This window comes from Puma concolor, chromosome D2 (genome assembly GCF_028749965.1).
Source record: "Puma concolor isolate L17-30 chromosome D2, mPumCon1.1.hap2, whole genome shotgun sequence".
Taxonomy (NCBI): domain Eukaryota; kingdom Metazoa; phylum Chordata; class Mammalia; order Carnivora; family Felidae; genus Puma; species Puma concolor.
In genome coordinates this window covers 52,329,984-52,342,735 of record NC_141677.1, presented here as the reverse complement: position 1 = coordinate 52,342,735, position 12,752 = coordinate 52,329,984, and the positions used below count along the sequence as shown (strand labels likewise).

The 12,752-nt window shown below is 44.1% G+C and overlaps 1 protein-coding gene across 1 annotated transcript; it reads left to right on the top strand.

Moving 5' to 3' along the window:
* Positions 1–1,398: 1,398 nt before the first annotated feature.
* Positions 1,399–10,921, top strand: ANKRD1 (ankyrin repeat domain 1). Its single transcript, XM_025918086.2, has 9 exons — positions 1,399–1,606; positions 2,266–2,445; positions 3,331–3,468; positions 3,598–3,705; positions 5,174–5,272; positions 6,863–6,961; positions 7,170–7,268; positions 7,407–7,505; positions 10,055–10,921. The coding sequence occupies exons 1-9, from the start codon at positions 1,580–1,582 to the stop codon at positions 10,163–10,165; spliced, it is 960 nt and encodes a 319-aa protein (XP_025773871.1). The 5' UTR covers positions 1,399–1,579; the 3' UTR covers positions 10,166–10,921.
* Positions 10,922–12,752: the final 1,831 nt, after the last annotated feature.

The window sequence follows — 12,752 nt, the reverse complement described above, 5'->3', positions numbered from 1 at the left end:
ACAAAAAGCCATGAGAAATGGTAGGAAAAACTAAAATGGCCACTTCTCACTTAGATGAAGAAATCAATGAAGACAGGAATAGCTGTGTCCACCTCAAAGAAAACACCAGGAGATTTCCTTTAAGTAAAACCCCTTTTAGGAAAGAACATTAGATACCAGAACAGATACGGGAGTTATTAGGGGGGTTCTTTACCATTGCTTTTCCTTTGGGGGTCAATGTCTCATTCTGACAGTTCCAGAAAATATCCATGGGCTGATCAGTTCAAGGGGAGAAGAGACTGGCAGCCATGTTTTGTGGGGTAGGTAAGTCTGAGGGGTGACAGATCCAGAAAGGTCAACATAGATCCTAATACTCCCCTCCATTAATAATACTTTTTCTCTCACTCTTGCCCTTTTTTCTCTTACTGAAAACACTAAGGTTCTGAATGGCTTTGAAGGTACAATCCCAATCAGTTCTTGAACTGTAAAAGGACCTAAATATTTTTACATGATTTAACACCTCAGATGAGAAACCAGAAACAGAGGTCCTCTTCCTCCCTCCCTAGAGCAAAGCTCTCTGCCCCTCTAGCGATGTGTCTCAAAGCCTGATGCATCAGAGTTATATGGGTGCTTTGAAAAATGCAGATTCCTAGGACCCATCATAAATCAATTCAGAATGCCTGGAGTGGGGCCAGGGGATCTGCATTTTTGACAAGCTCCCACAGGCGAGTGTTTTACCGATAGCATCTGAGAACTTCGGCTCTATGACCTAATCGACACCATGCCATTGCTAATACTGATCTCCTATAATCTTTCTTGGGACCATCTGAATCAAAAAGGCTCCGGTAAGTATGCAGTTTTAGATGACAGCGAGCACGTAATGTGCTAATTATGGCCAGTGACACCATGAAATAAAAGTGCATCACTGAATGCTTTCAATTTCTTACAATGATGGTAAGATGGCATGTCATGGGGCCTTTTTAGCCCCAGACATCACTCCAGAGAATTCCAAACAGATATAGACAAGGGCCATTAGAACCCCGGATCCTTTCCTCTCAGACTGTTTACCCACGAATAGGATGTCCTGAAGCAACACTTCCCCCAAGTGAAGTGTTGATAAGTCTGGTTATCAGCAAGATATTATTGGCAGTGTGATATGCAGGGCATTTACATTTTCTTGATAGGGTTAGTCATATGAAAGCTGACAAAGAAGGAACAGGAGCAGTGCTGTGGTGCAATAGCAACAGACAGCTGTCCCCTGGCTTCTCGATAAATAGATGGCTCGCATTGCTGAGCGGTGTGGTCACCGCCAAAGGAATGGCCCTCTCACATTTCTTCCTGATTCACATATTAAGTGGGGTTACTTGTCATCCCCTCCCTCTTCGGCTTCCCAGACACTGAGTCTGGAATGAAAATTCACCTGCCTCTGAGTTGGCCACGGGTGGGGGCCGGGGTGTTACTTGGGTTCCCAGGTTGGAAGATTATCTCACCCAGCCCTCGCTATATAAGCTGACCGGGGTGGAGGGGCTCAGCAGGGCCGACTCAAGGGATTCATTCCACAGGGGAATAGACACACAGACAAACCGAACCTCAGGCAGACATGATGGTGATGAAGGTAGAGGAGCTGGTACGTAAGACACGTTATCATTTCGCAGTGAAAATCAGTTCGGTCTTGATTTGTATTTGGAAATAGAAGTGTCCTTTTATTCAGGCATGATGCACAGGGACTCGGATGTCATCTATGGAAAATGGTTGGCTTATGTGATGAAATAAGTGAAACTGGAAAAATGGAGCTGGTAGTAATGGGTTCTCTGTTTCCTATTTATTATTATCTTCTCCTTTGGTTTTCTTACCAAAGCGCAGCTTCACAGGCAGGTATGAGGATGCCTCAGGGAAGAAGTGTTATTGTGAGGCTATGTCTGGAAACTTCACAACTCAAGGCCAAATGTCATGGAAGAATTGGAAGAAATTATGAATGGAGGGATTTTAAATAATCATGGAGGGGTGGCAGTTTTCCTAGGAGAAATGGGATTGAGTGGGTTCAAAGTGGGTTTAAACATATCAACCTAATCTAAGCCTTGATTTAGCTAGAGAAGAGGACGATCACCTGAAGGTAATCCTAGAATCCTGCCGCAGTGTGTCCCAGCCCGGGATCTGAAAGCACATCTCACAGAGGAGGCTGTCACCAGCCAGGGAGGACCAGAGCCCTCCTGCAGCATCCTCTTTGAAGAATGACTCCAGGACCGGTCTTGCTCCTTCTAACACTACACTTTTCTTCCCTCATAGGTTACGGGGAAGAAGAACAACAGCGGAGAGACTGGGGAGTTCCTTCCCGAGGACTTCAGAGATGGGGAGTATGAAGCTGCTGTTACTGTAGAGAAACAAGAGGACCTGAAAACACTTCCGGCCCACTCCCTGAGCCTGGGGGAACAGCAGTGGAAGATTGAGAAAGAGCGAGAGGCAGAGGTAAGGAGATTCCCTGGATTCCACTAATGGGAAGTTGGGGACGGGACAGAGGAAAGAGGTGCCAGGCAGGAAGGAGAAAAGAGAGAACCAAATAAAAGCAGCCGTTCCAAAGATGTTTCTCTGCCAAATTCAAATCCATAAAGAGGCAACTTTTATAGGACAGGTTGTAGGAACTAATTCTTTAGCAAGACTATGACCTCTGGATTCCAAATCAATGACAGACTGTTCTATGATCATCTTCTGCTTGAAAGACTTGGAAAGAGAAACATGTCCAGTGACTTTCTGATGTCATACACGGTCTAGGTAGTCCGAAGCAAGAGAGACCTCTTTTTCTCAGTAATGTGGCTTGTGGTCCATGAATCATTGTTTGGCTGCGTTTACTATCTGTGTTGACAAATTCTGTGTTGCTGGGTGAATTTGCATCGCTTACTAATCACAGAAAAAGCATGCATTAGTTAGTAGTAGTCCCAGGACAGGTGGTTTCTTAGTAAGCCACCTGAAAGAGATTGGCATTGATATTTCAGGGCTTAATGCTTACTGTGGGATTCTTTTGAGTTAAATAAAGTCTACAGAAATCTGGGGTTTGTTTATGGAAAGGGTTACAAGATCGTCACTTATAGACTAGATCCTATCTCCAATTAGTCAAAAACTACAAACGAGATACGAAGGTGAAGGCAATTAGCTGAAAGATTAGACCCCAAATACTTGAGTAAGAAGTCACTAAGTCACAATCAAAGATTAGTTTTAAAGTTGTTTTGTTTCTTCTCTTTTTTTGCTCAAACTGTTCACATACTTCTCTCAGACCTTGCAGAATTTTGTTTAGACACAACCAGAATGCCTGTCAGTAGAACTCACCATATTTTGAAATATGGATTTCTTTTATAGCTCAAGAAGAAAAAACTAGAACAAAGATCAAAGCTTGAAAATTTAGAAGACCTTGAAATAATCATTCAGCTGAAGAAAAGGAAAAAATACAGGAAGACTAAAGTTTCGGTCGTGAAGGAACCTGAACCTGAAATCATTGTAAGGACTGTCTGCTTTTTGTGGTGCTACACGTCTGGCATTATGCTACAGGGGAAGGAATATCTGCGGAGGGTTTGGGCGAATGCTGGAAAGCTCGCGGTAACTCTCACGTTATTTTTTTGGCTTTAGACGGAACCTGTGGATGTACCTAGGTTCCTGAAGGCTGCCCTGGAGAATAAGCTGCCAGTAGTAGAAAAATTCTTGTCAGACAAGAACAATCCAGATGTCTGTGATGAGGTAAGGCTTACACAAAGCGCTGCAAAATCCAGCTCATTAATTTTGTGTTTCTTATGCTTAACTTCAGCCTTGCTAACATGATGCCAAAAACCAATCCACCTGAAACAGTTTCCCCAGCTGTTACCACATATGCCGGTAGCATATTAGGATAGCACGGCAGTCCAGAAAAAAGAGGCTGGATTAGCGCTGTGGATTGCATCTTTTTTTTGGTACTTCTCACTGATTTTTAAGTTTGTCTATAACTTTTTATATTCTTGGGATAGTCTTTTAATAAGGCAGAGCCAATGAATCCCTTTTGGAGAAATACATAACAGCATCATCTTTTTTTTTTTAATAACTTTTTTGTTTATTTATTTTGAGAGAGAGAGCGAGCATGTGTGCAAGTGGGGGAGGGGCAGAGAGAGGGGGAGAGAGAGATTCCCAAACAGGCTCTGCACTGTCAGCTCAGAGCCTGATATGGGGCTCGAGCTCACAAACCATGAGATTATGACCTGAGCTGAAACCGAGAGTTGGACACTTAACTGTCTGAGCTACCCAGGCACCTCAGCATCATCCTTGATTGGACCCAAACACATCAGCCTTACACAAGGAATCTGTGGACTGGAGTTCAAGTGGTGGCTCTTTCACTACTTGGCTATTTGATTTTTGGCAGCTAATTTACTTTTTCTAGACCTCAGTTTCCTTATCTGTAAATAGAGCACACTGGAGTGAATAATGCCAACAATTGTTCTAGGCCAAATAGGCTATTAATCCATTCATACAAAGCCTTCTTCTACTCCTTTTTGCATCCTTTCCCGGCTGGAGAATCATTTCAGAAGGTGAACTAAAAATGACTCCTCCATTCTCTTTTTTTTTAAATTGTTTTTTAATGTTTATTTATTTTTGAGGGAGAGAGAGAGAGACAGAGTGCGAGTAGGGGAGGAACAGAGAGAGAGGGAGACACAGAATCCGAAGCGGGCTCCAGGCTCTGAACTGTCAGCACAGAGCCCGACATGGGGCTTGAACCCACGAACCACAAGATCATGACCTGAGCTGAAGTCAGAGGCTTAACCCTCCCCCCAATCTCTTAAAAAAGAATTGAATGCTTTTTGATATTCAACCTAGCAACAGTCCCAGATGGAAGAAAGCCATCTGATCTGCATGGCAAATTCTACACAAACAATGAAGGCACAGAATTCAAGAAAGGGAAATGTCAGCATGTAGGGGTAGTTTTGAACTTTAAATTCATATCCCTCCACATAGACCTCTGAGGGCTTAGAAATGTACCTGTAGGAAACTCAAACCTCATTTGTAGGATAATTGTTCTAGTTCTGCAATTTTAGTAAATTTGACATTTCTAATTCCAAAAGAAGCACTCGAGTTTCTATTAATTAGGTCACTGGAGTCCCCAGCTCCACAGCCCTTAGAAGGATTTATGCTCATTTTTATATGCATCGCTGTCTCTCTTTTTAAATCTCTATTCTGACAGTATAAACGGACAGCCCTTCACAGAGCCTGCTTAGAAGGACACTTGGCAATTGTGGAGAAGTTAATGGAAGCAGGAGCCCAGATCGAATTCCGTGATATGGTAAATATATTTCTTTGTTTGGAAATGAGCCAAAATAAGTAGACTATACGAAGCTCGTGAAAACCTACAATGAAAAACGGGGTTGATTGGATTGAAAATTGATCTGAGAGAACAGGGCGAAAGCTCATTTCTCCATACAAAGGGAAGTTGGGAGATGGGACTAGGTCATGTGGAAAGTATTTTCCATACATACTGAAAAGCAGAGGAGTGTTCCAGGGAAAAGAAGGAAGTGAAAGCCTCTGCACGGAATTCAATATCCTCATCAGAGAGTTGGGTCAGTATCAAGTCAGTAGCATTACTGAGAAGTAATACAGTCAGCACTTGCCTCTCAGTGTCCCTGTCCTTCCATTATCCACGGCAGTCTGCTCATGGCCCCGTGGCTGCCAGCAATGTGTCAAAATTCTCTAGCTGTACACCTTATATGATAGATGCCATCAGTGAGGTTGGGGGCTAAACTGCCTACGGAATGAATTGCATCTATGGAAAGTAGCTGCTATTCAGACCTCAATAATTCAACCACTGTGATTTCTACAAAGACCAGCAGACAGCATATTTCATGAACTGCAGATTGAGCTGGGAATAGGCTTTATTTATTTAAATGCAACTCAATTTGACTTTATAGAAAAGTGGAAAAGGGATATTAAAAAAAAAAAAAAAGTCCAAAGAACTTGAATGAAATTGAACCCAAAAGACGAACACACAGAAAAACAATAAAAAATAAATACAGTTTGCATGAAAAGACACTCAAATTCTTGAGTGTGTGATTTGGAAGGCCAGGAATATACCAGAGTGGGGAAGAGGGCAGCTCCTAAGAGTAAGGGCAGTGTGCAGTGACCACCGGCGGTGGCAGCTGAGTTACAGAGGCTGTGCTGGTGCAGATGACAGCAGAGAACCAGCAAGAGATGAGACAAAAACAACAGGGACACAGGAAGAGGTGACAGCTCCAGATTAAAATCTTGGAAGGGACTACTTGCATTATGCCAGAATTTTAAAATGCGTTTGTCTAGAACTTCTGAGTCTATTTGGCAAAAGTGGCTGAAAGTTCTGGGCAGATGTGGGTTTGAATATCTATTCTGATACTTGCTAACTGCATTTCCTCGGGCAAAAAACTTGACTATTTGGGAGACTTGGTTTTCTCACCTGCAACATGAGGGCAGTCACACCTGCTGGGAGGACCAACCCATTGAAAGTGTGTAGCACCTTTCTGGCAAGTGGAAATTCTCCATAAGTTGTAGTTTTTATGCTTTTACCAAAAAAAAAAAAAAAAAAAAAAAAAAGAAAGAAAGAAAGAAAGAAAGAAAGGAAGAATAAAGATTTGTTAGATTTGAGTTTTCTAACGATGCAAATACATGCACACAGATACACACATAGGACTGCATACACTCACGTCCACACACATCCAGTTTAGCTAATGCATCTGGCCAGAGCCTTCTGCTACAATACTTGGAATTAGCAACCCAGAGGGGGACAATCCACTGTCACCATGGATGCCTTAGCAAATCGGGTATTTCTGGGCCTCAGAACCAAGCACTAATCCCTCTGACCAGTTCTTCTTTACATTAAGTCACACCCCTTTACCTTCTGCTATAGCTTGAATCCACAGCCATCCACTGGGCAAGCCGTGGAGGAAACCTGGATGTCTTAAAATTGCTGCTGAACAAAGGAGCAAAAATCAGTGCTCGGGATAAGGTATTTCCCCTCTTCTTGCTCCTCCCCTCCACCACCTTCCTCCCCTTCCCCTTTCTTTCCCAAAACCACCTCACCGTTTGGGTCAGCTGGAAGCTCAGGCTGTGTGGGACACCAGAGTGGCCACTCGTTCCCCTCCCACATGCTTTGGGGTCTGGGATGGCCTCTGTCCCCGCACCCAGCGAATCGGTTGCATTCTTCAATTTCCCAGTTGCTCAGCACAGCACTGCACGTGGCGGTGAGGACCGGTCACTACGAGTGTGCAGAGCATCTCATCGCCTGTGAGGCGGACCTCAACGCCAAAGACCGAGTGAGTACCTGGGCAAAGCTCCGCCTCCTGCAACTTCGTCCCTCACTTATCTGGAATCCCTCCCCAAGCTAGGTGCCCTTGTGGGACTCACTTCCTGGCCTCAGGTCCACCTTTAGCCTGTTGACTCTGCTTCTCTAGGAAGGAGATACCCCTCTGCACGACGCCGTGAGGCTGAACCGTTACAAGATGATCAGACTCCTAATTATGTACGGGGCTGACCTCAACATCAAGAATTGTGTAAGTACCTGAACTAAGCCGTTCCTGCTTGGGGGCTTTCTTCTTAACAAAAACATATCTCATGTACTTGAAAATAGTCCCACAGCTGTAGGATTTCAGGGTTGGGGGCAGCCTTTTGATGTTTAAATGCCCTGTAACAACGTTGCTAACGTTGCCATGACGACATTGCTAACCTTGGCAAGGTCACCTGGTCAGAGATGGGTGTAGCCCGCCATGACTGTTTTGGCGCTGGTATAGTGTCTGGTGATTCTTTTAAGATTTGGTCTTGAAAATACAGGTCAAATTGTTCCCTCTCCCAAGCTCAAGCCCAATCTGCCTTGGCCACCCCTGGCTGAGCCAGGCCTGGGGTAGTCAGGTATAAAGACAGACGCCATTCCTGAAGTGATAAAAGTCCACATTGGTCAATGTGGCCAAGAGCCAATGAACTGAAATTAATCAAGATCAATAGGAGTAATTCTGAGTAGTCTCCCCCACCCCCACCCCTTACAACAGCATGCCATGCTACCCCTTTCTTCCAAGGCTAGACATGCTGTTGCCTATATTTTTGAGATAATTTTTATCCATTCTCCACTTTGGTTTATCTGCATATCCCTCAAAATAATTTCCTATATTTAGGCCCTGAAAATGCTCGTATAAGTCCCTTCTACAAGTACGTGTTAATTTAGCTTCATCTGCAAGCCAGGGAATAGAACCAACTTTTTCTCATGGTCCCAATTTCCAGACAAACATCATCTAATATAAGCTTTAAAAATACCACTGAGAGGAATGGATATAAATTACTAAAGAAATAATTTGAAAGATTTGGTGGAGAATCACTTTACAAAGAAGGAAAAGAAAACCCCAGTCATCATATACTGTGAATAATTTCTTCCCCTTATTGTGTTACTATGAGACCGAGAGGAATATTTTATCATTAAAAAAAAAAAAAAACCCACAAAACTGTCTCGGTGATAAGAACAAAAGATAAAAGCAGTAAATAGAGACTGCTTGGATGGGAAAGCCTTAATAGTAGCCTCCCTTGATAGTGAGATTGGTCTTATCTAATAATGTAAATAAATTACCAGAAAAAGAGATTTAATGAGATCTCTGAAACTGCAGAAAAAATGATTTCGTTTAGGCAGTGAGACACTACCAGCAGAAAGAAATAGCGTACATATTTGGGGAGACTGTGTAAGTAGCTAGAAAATTAGGAGATAAATTCTAACAGAGAAGAGTTGAAGGAACTCATGGAAGAATAGCCCAAAATATGCCAACGGTTCTGAATTATCAGATCACAGCATAAGCGCCCAGAAACGATTAATGTCATTGGCCCAATGGCTGGATGTTGCCCAATGGACCTGTGAGCCTTTGGACACCATCTTGAAGGGAACTGGAAACGACACACAATACATTATTCTATCATTGTCCAAAACTCCGCCATCACGTTTCCTGACAGTGTTTCTCAAGGAAGATGCTACAGAGGTGGGAAGTTCCAAAATCAAGGTTACAGGGCCACTAGTTCAAATAAGTACATGGCAGCAGAGCACCTAAATTACTTAAATGGCGGCTGCAGGAGTCTGTGCACAAAATTTTAAAGGGCTCGTCCCTAGCCCAGTCCATTGCTGCTCTGTGGATCCACAGGGATCATGCTACCAATTCTTCTGATTTCTTCAGAGAGCTCACAAAGTCAGTTGGGAAATCTAATTTCCAACTGTTGCTAATTAAGTCCAGCTTTTAAAAAAAAATCTAAACTCTGGTTGGGCCCAAACAAAACAGGTCTCTAGACTGATTTGGATCTCAAAGCTGCCAGTGTCTGAGTTACAGTCTCTGAGTTAGAGAGACTTCCAAATGAATAGAGGTGGAAAAATTTAAGACTTCTCATATTTAAAGGCAAGAATTGAGAGGTGACATGGTTTTCCTTTTTATAAATGTCTTGAGACACATGCACAAGGGACACAGAATTTTGGTCTCAAAAGTTACTTCCACACTGTTGATGTCACCTCCAAGAAAAATGAAATTTTCTGGGAGATCCCAATGTAACTTCTGAGCAGTTGTGAAAACTCTACCCCTCTGAGCAGTAATCGTTCTGAAGGGTACCTGAGGACACCAGCCAGGGTGCCGAAGCAGCTCACTCACCACCAGTTTTTATCAATCGGGAATCATTTTCCAAATTGATCGGAACTGGTTGTTGACTACCACTTCCCCATGCCCATTCTGCAGGATCCTGAAGATGCATAGAGCCATTTTGTGAATTTCAAAATGACTTTGCATGCTCTTGCCATTTACTACCTAGGGACCAGGGATTTTTACCCAAACCTGGGATAGTCCCACAGGGAAAAACAACAACAACAACAACAACAAACATTGCTAATCTGAAATGCCAAAAGCATTACTGTGAGAAACAGTGAAGGGCTGATTTGAATATAAACCGCAAATCACTCATAGTGGAAAGCATAAAACAGTTCAATAAAGCATACACCTATCCATTACCTCATTAAACACACACAGAGGATGCGAATTTATAGATGCCTCCCATCTGGAAGTCAAATTTCTTCATGTATTTTGATTAGGCTGGGAAGACCCCGATGGATCTGGTGCTACACTGGCAGAATGGAACCAAAGCAATATTTGACAGCCTCAAGGAGAACTCCTACAAAACCTGTCGCCTGGCCTCCTTCTGAAGGAAACCACGCCTCTTTCATCGGTGTTCACTGGCATTTTGAGGGCACGGCCCCAAAGAAGAGGAACTAGTCATAAAACCCAGCTTCTATCCACCTGTTGTAAAGCTGCACCTAATGAGGTTTTGAGAAAGCACGGGGCTAGAGGTATAGACATGTCCCTTAGTGAAGCACACTCTATTTTTATTTGTTCCTGGTTATTTATTTATTTATTTACTTCGACACCGCTGATGCTCAGATCCTTCACAATCATCCATTTGGTGAGCAAAGCTTCATTTGTATAGAACACTTCAGATCCTTCCGGCAGATCTTGAACCATGTTAACGAGCAATGTGGTCAGTGTCTACTTACGTGCGCCTCGCTTGTGGAAGCTATTTCAAGGTGTTTTTAAAAGACAGGGGTGATTATCGCAGCCCTCTTTTCTCCTGAATTTTCAATGCTGAAGTTCGAGGCAACGGAAGGCATGACGTGACAGGAAAGGAAACCGTAGAATGAAAGGGATTCTGTGAGAAGGACGGTAAAGCAAATTGTTTTATGCCTGGGTCTGGTATTTCTTACCAAGTCACATGTGGTACCAAGGTGAAGAGAATGTTGTGAGTGTAAGGGGCGGGGTGTAGTGGCGGGAGTGGACCGCTGGGCCGTGCAGAGTTGAATCTGCTCGAAAAAGATGAAAGGGACTGCGAAGTGTAAATGTGTAAATGTATATTATGTTGTATGTCTATTTTATATTCATAATAAAAGCAAATTCTGAACCTCTAAGTACTTCTATGAGTGTGGTGGGAAAGAACCAGATGAAAAAGGCCATTTCTATGAAGTGGTTTTTTTCTCTTCCAAGTTTTTCAGATTAGAAATGTCCTGTGAAATAGGACCTCTCAGTATTTAATGTGTACACAGACCGCCAGTGGTCTAAGCAAGACCACCTTGCTAGAATGCAGATTCTGATGCATCCCGTTGCGGGCAGGGCCTGGGACTCTGCATTTCTGATGAGCTCCCAGGTGATGCAGAGGTGGGGGTACACCACAACAGCACGTAGAGCAACAAGGCTGTGAAAACCATCGTCAAGATACAGGGGTGTTCCAGAGTTCTTTTGGCCCCAGTGATGGGGAGAAAGAGACCCCTGGTGGGCAGAGTGATTACTGCAAGCTAAACAAGGGCTCTTTAGGAAGTTCCCATCAGGGCTAATCTGGGGTTTAGTGATTATTGTGGACACCGACTGTTGGTGTCAGAGGCTGCCCACGGGGAAACACACCTGGTCAATGCTATTTGACCTTCAAGGGGAGCCATTTTGTTGCCAGATGCTGGACCAGGTGCTAAGACCTGTGATGAGAAAACCGGATGGTCCTTGCCCTGACTTCCTGGAACAGATGAATATTAAAGAAATAATCCCAGAAATATATCGGAATGGTCTGAGGTAAGTACAGCGAAGTAAAAAAACAGAGTCCTGTGAGAGTCTCAGCTGCAAAGGGCAGGGATGTCTACAGACTTTTCAGGGGAGTCTGAAGGATAAACTGAACCATTCAAGCCCAGTGTTCCAGACAGCAGAGAGTCACAGGCAAGGGCAAGGTCATGGGAAAAGTCTGGCCCTTTAGGAAATGTATGAAGGCCAACGTGAAACGCTGGTACTGGTACCCCCTCCCCTCAAAACTCATCCCAGATGGGATAACTAACACACGGCCTCAGCTTTGCCTCTAACACTGAGAGTATGTACTCGCACCGTCCACAACCAGAAGGTGTCCCAGTTAGCTGGTCATGGGCACCTAAGTTGTGAGGACAGTCTGAAATATTTTTGGGTCTTTTGTATCTAGTCTCCTAACCTCCAAGGGCATCAGGAGCTTCAGTCCCTCCGTTGTCTCCCTCCCTCTCAATCAATCCCCTTTTGCCATCCCTCTGCCCTCCTGCTAGGGTCCTGGCTCTAACTAGTCTTGCCTTAAGGCTCAGCATCCTCCCATTTCTTCCTAGTAAAGCACCTACGACGAGAGTGACAGTTCTCTTGGTACTGGTGTCTCCCACAGCATAACTTAGTGAGTTATCATGTGACCAAGTTCTCTATGATGCCTTCAAGTCCCCCTCCCCGCCAGAGCTGGGAGGGGAGAAGAGGGTAAGGGTTGAAACACTTTCATGTCACCACACAGAGAGATTTCCAGTAGCACAGAGGTAGAGAGCGTGGGAAACAGCATGGGTAAGTCCCACTGGAACAAGGCCAGCTCAGTCACCTTCTGTTAATGGAAAAGATAAACGCTTTAGGCAAAACTTTCAAGTTTCTGTCACACAGGTGGTCAACTTGTAAGCTCCTCCTCTTCCCACCTGACCCAGCTCCTTGCCCATAATCTGTCTCTCGTCTTGTGTTTTCCTCAGTGAAGGGAATGTCCCATTGACCGACAGACTTCTGCTAGTTCTTGATTCTCTTTTCTTCACCCCTCTCTTCCAACCCACCTCCAAGTCTTCTTACCAAGAATCCTAAGCAGCTCTGTAGTCTGCCCACTTCCCCCATCCCAGGAGCCACACGTTCAGATGGCCACAGTGTCCCCCGGATTACTCAAATGGCCCCTTGCCCGGCTCCTGGCCTCTGGCTCTCTTCCCTCCAGTCTGT

Coding starts and splice junctions, on each gene's coding strand:
- ANKRD1 (XM_025918086.2), top strand. CDS start 1,580: ATGATGGTGATGAAGGTAGAGGAGCTG. Junction 3,469..3,597: donor AACCTGAACCTGAAATCATT/GTAAGGACTGTC, acceptor TTTTGGCTTTAG/ACGGAACCTGTGGATGTACC. Junction 6,962..7,169: donor AAATCAGTGCTCGGGATAAG/GTATTTCCCCTC, acceptor TCAATTTCCCAG/TTGCTCAGCACAGCACTGCA.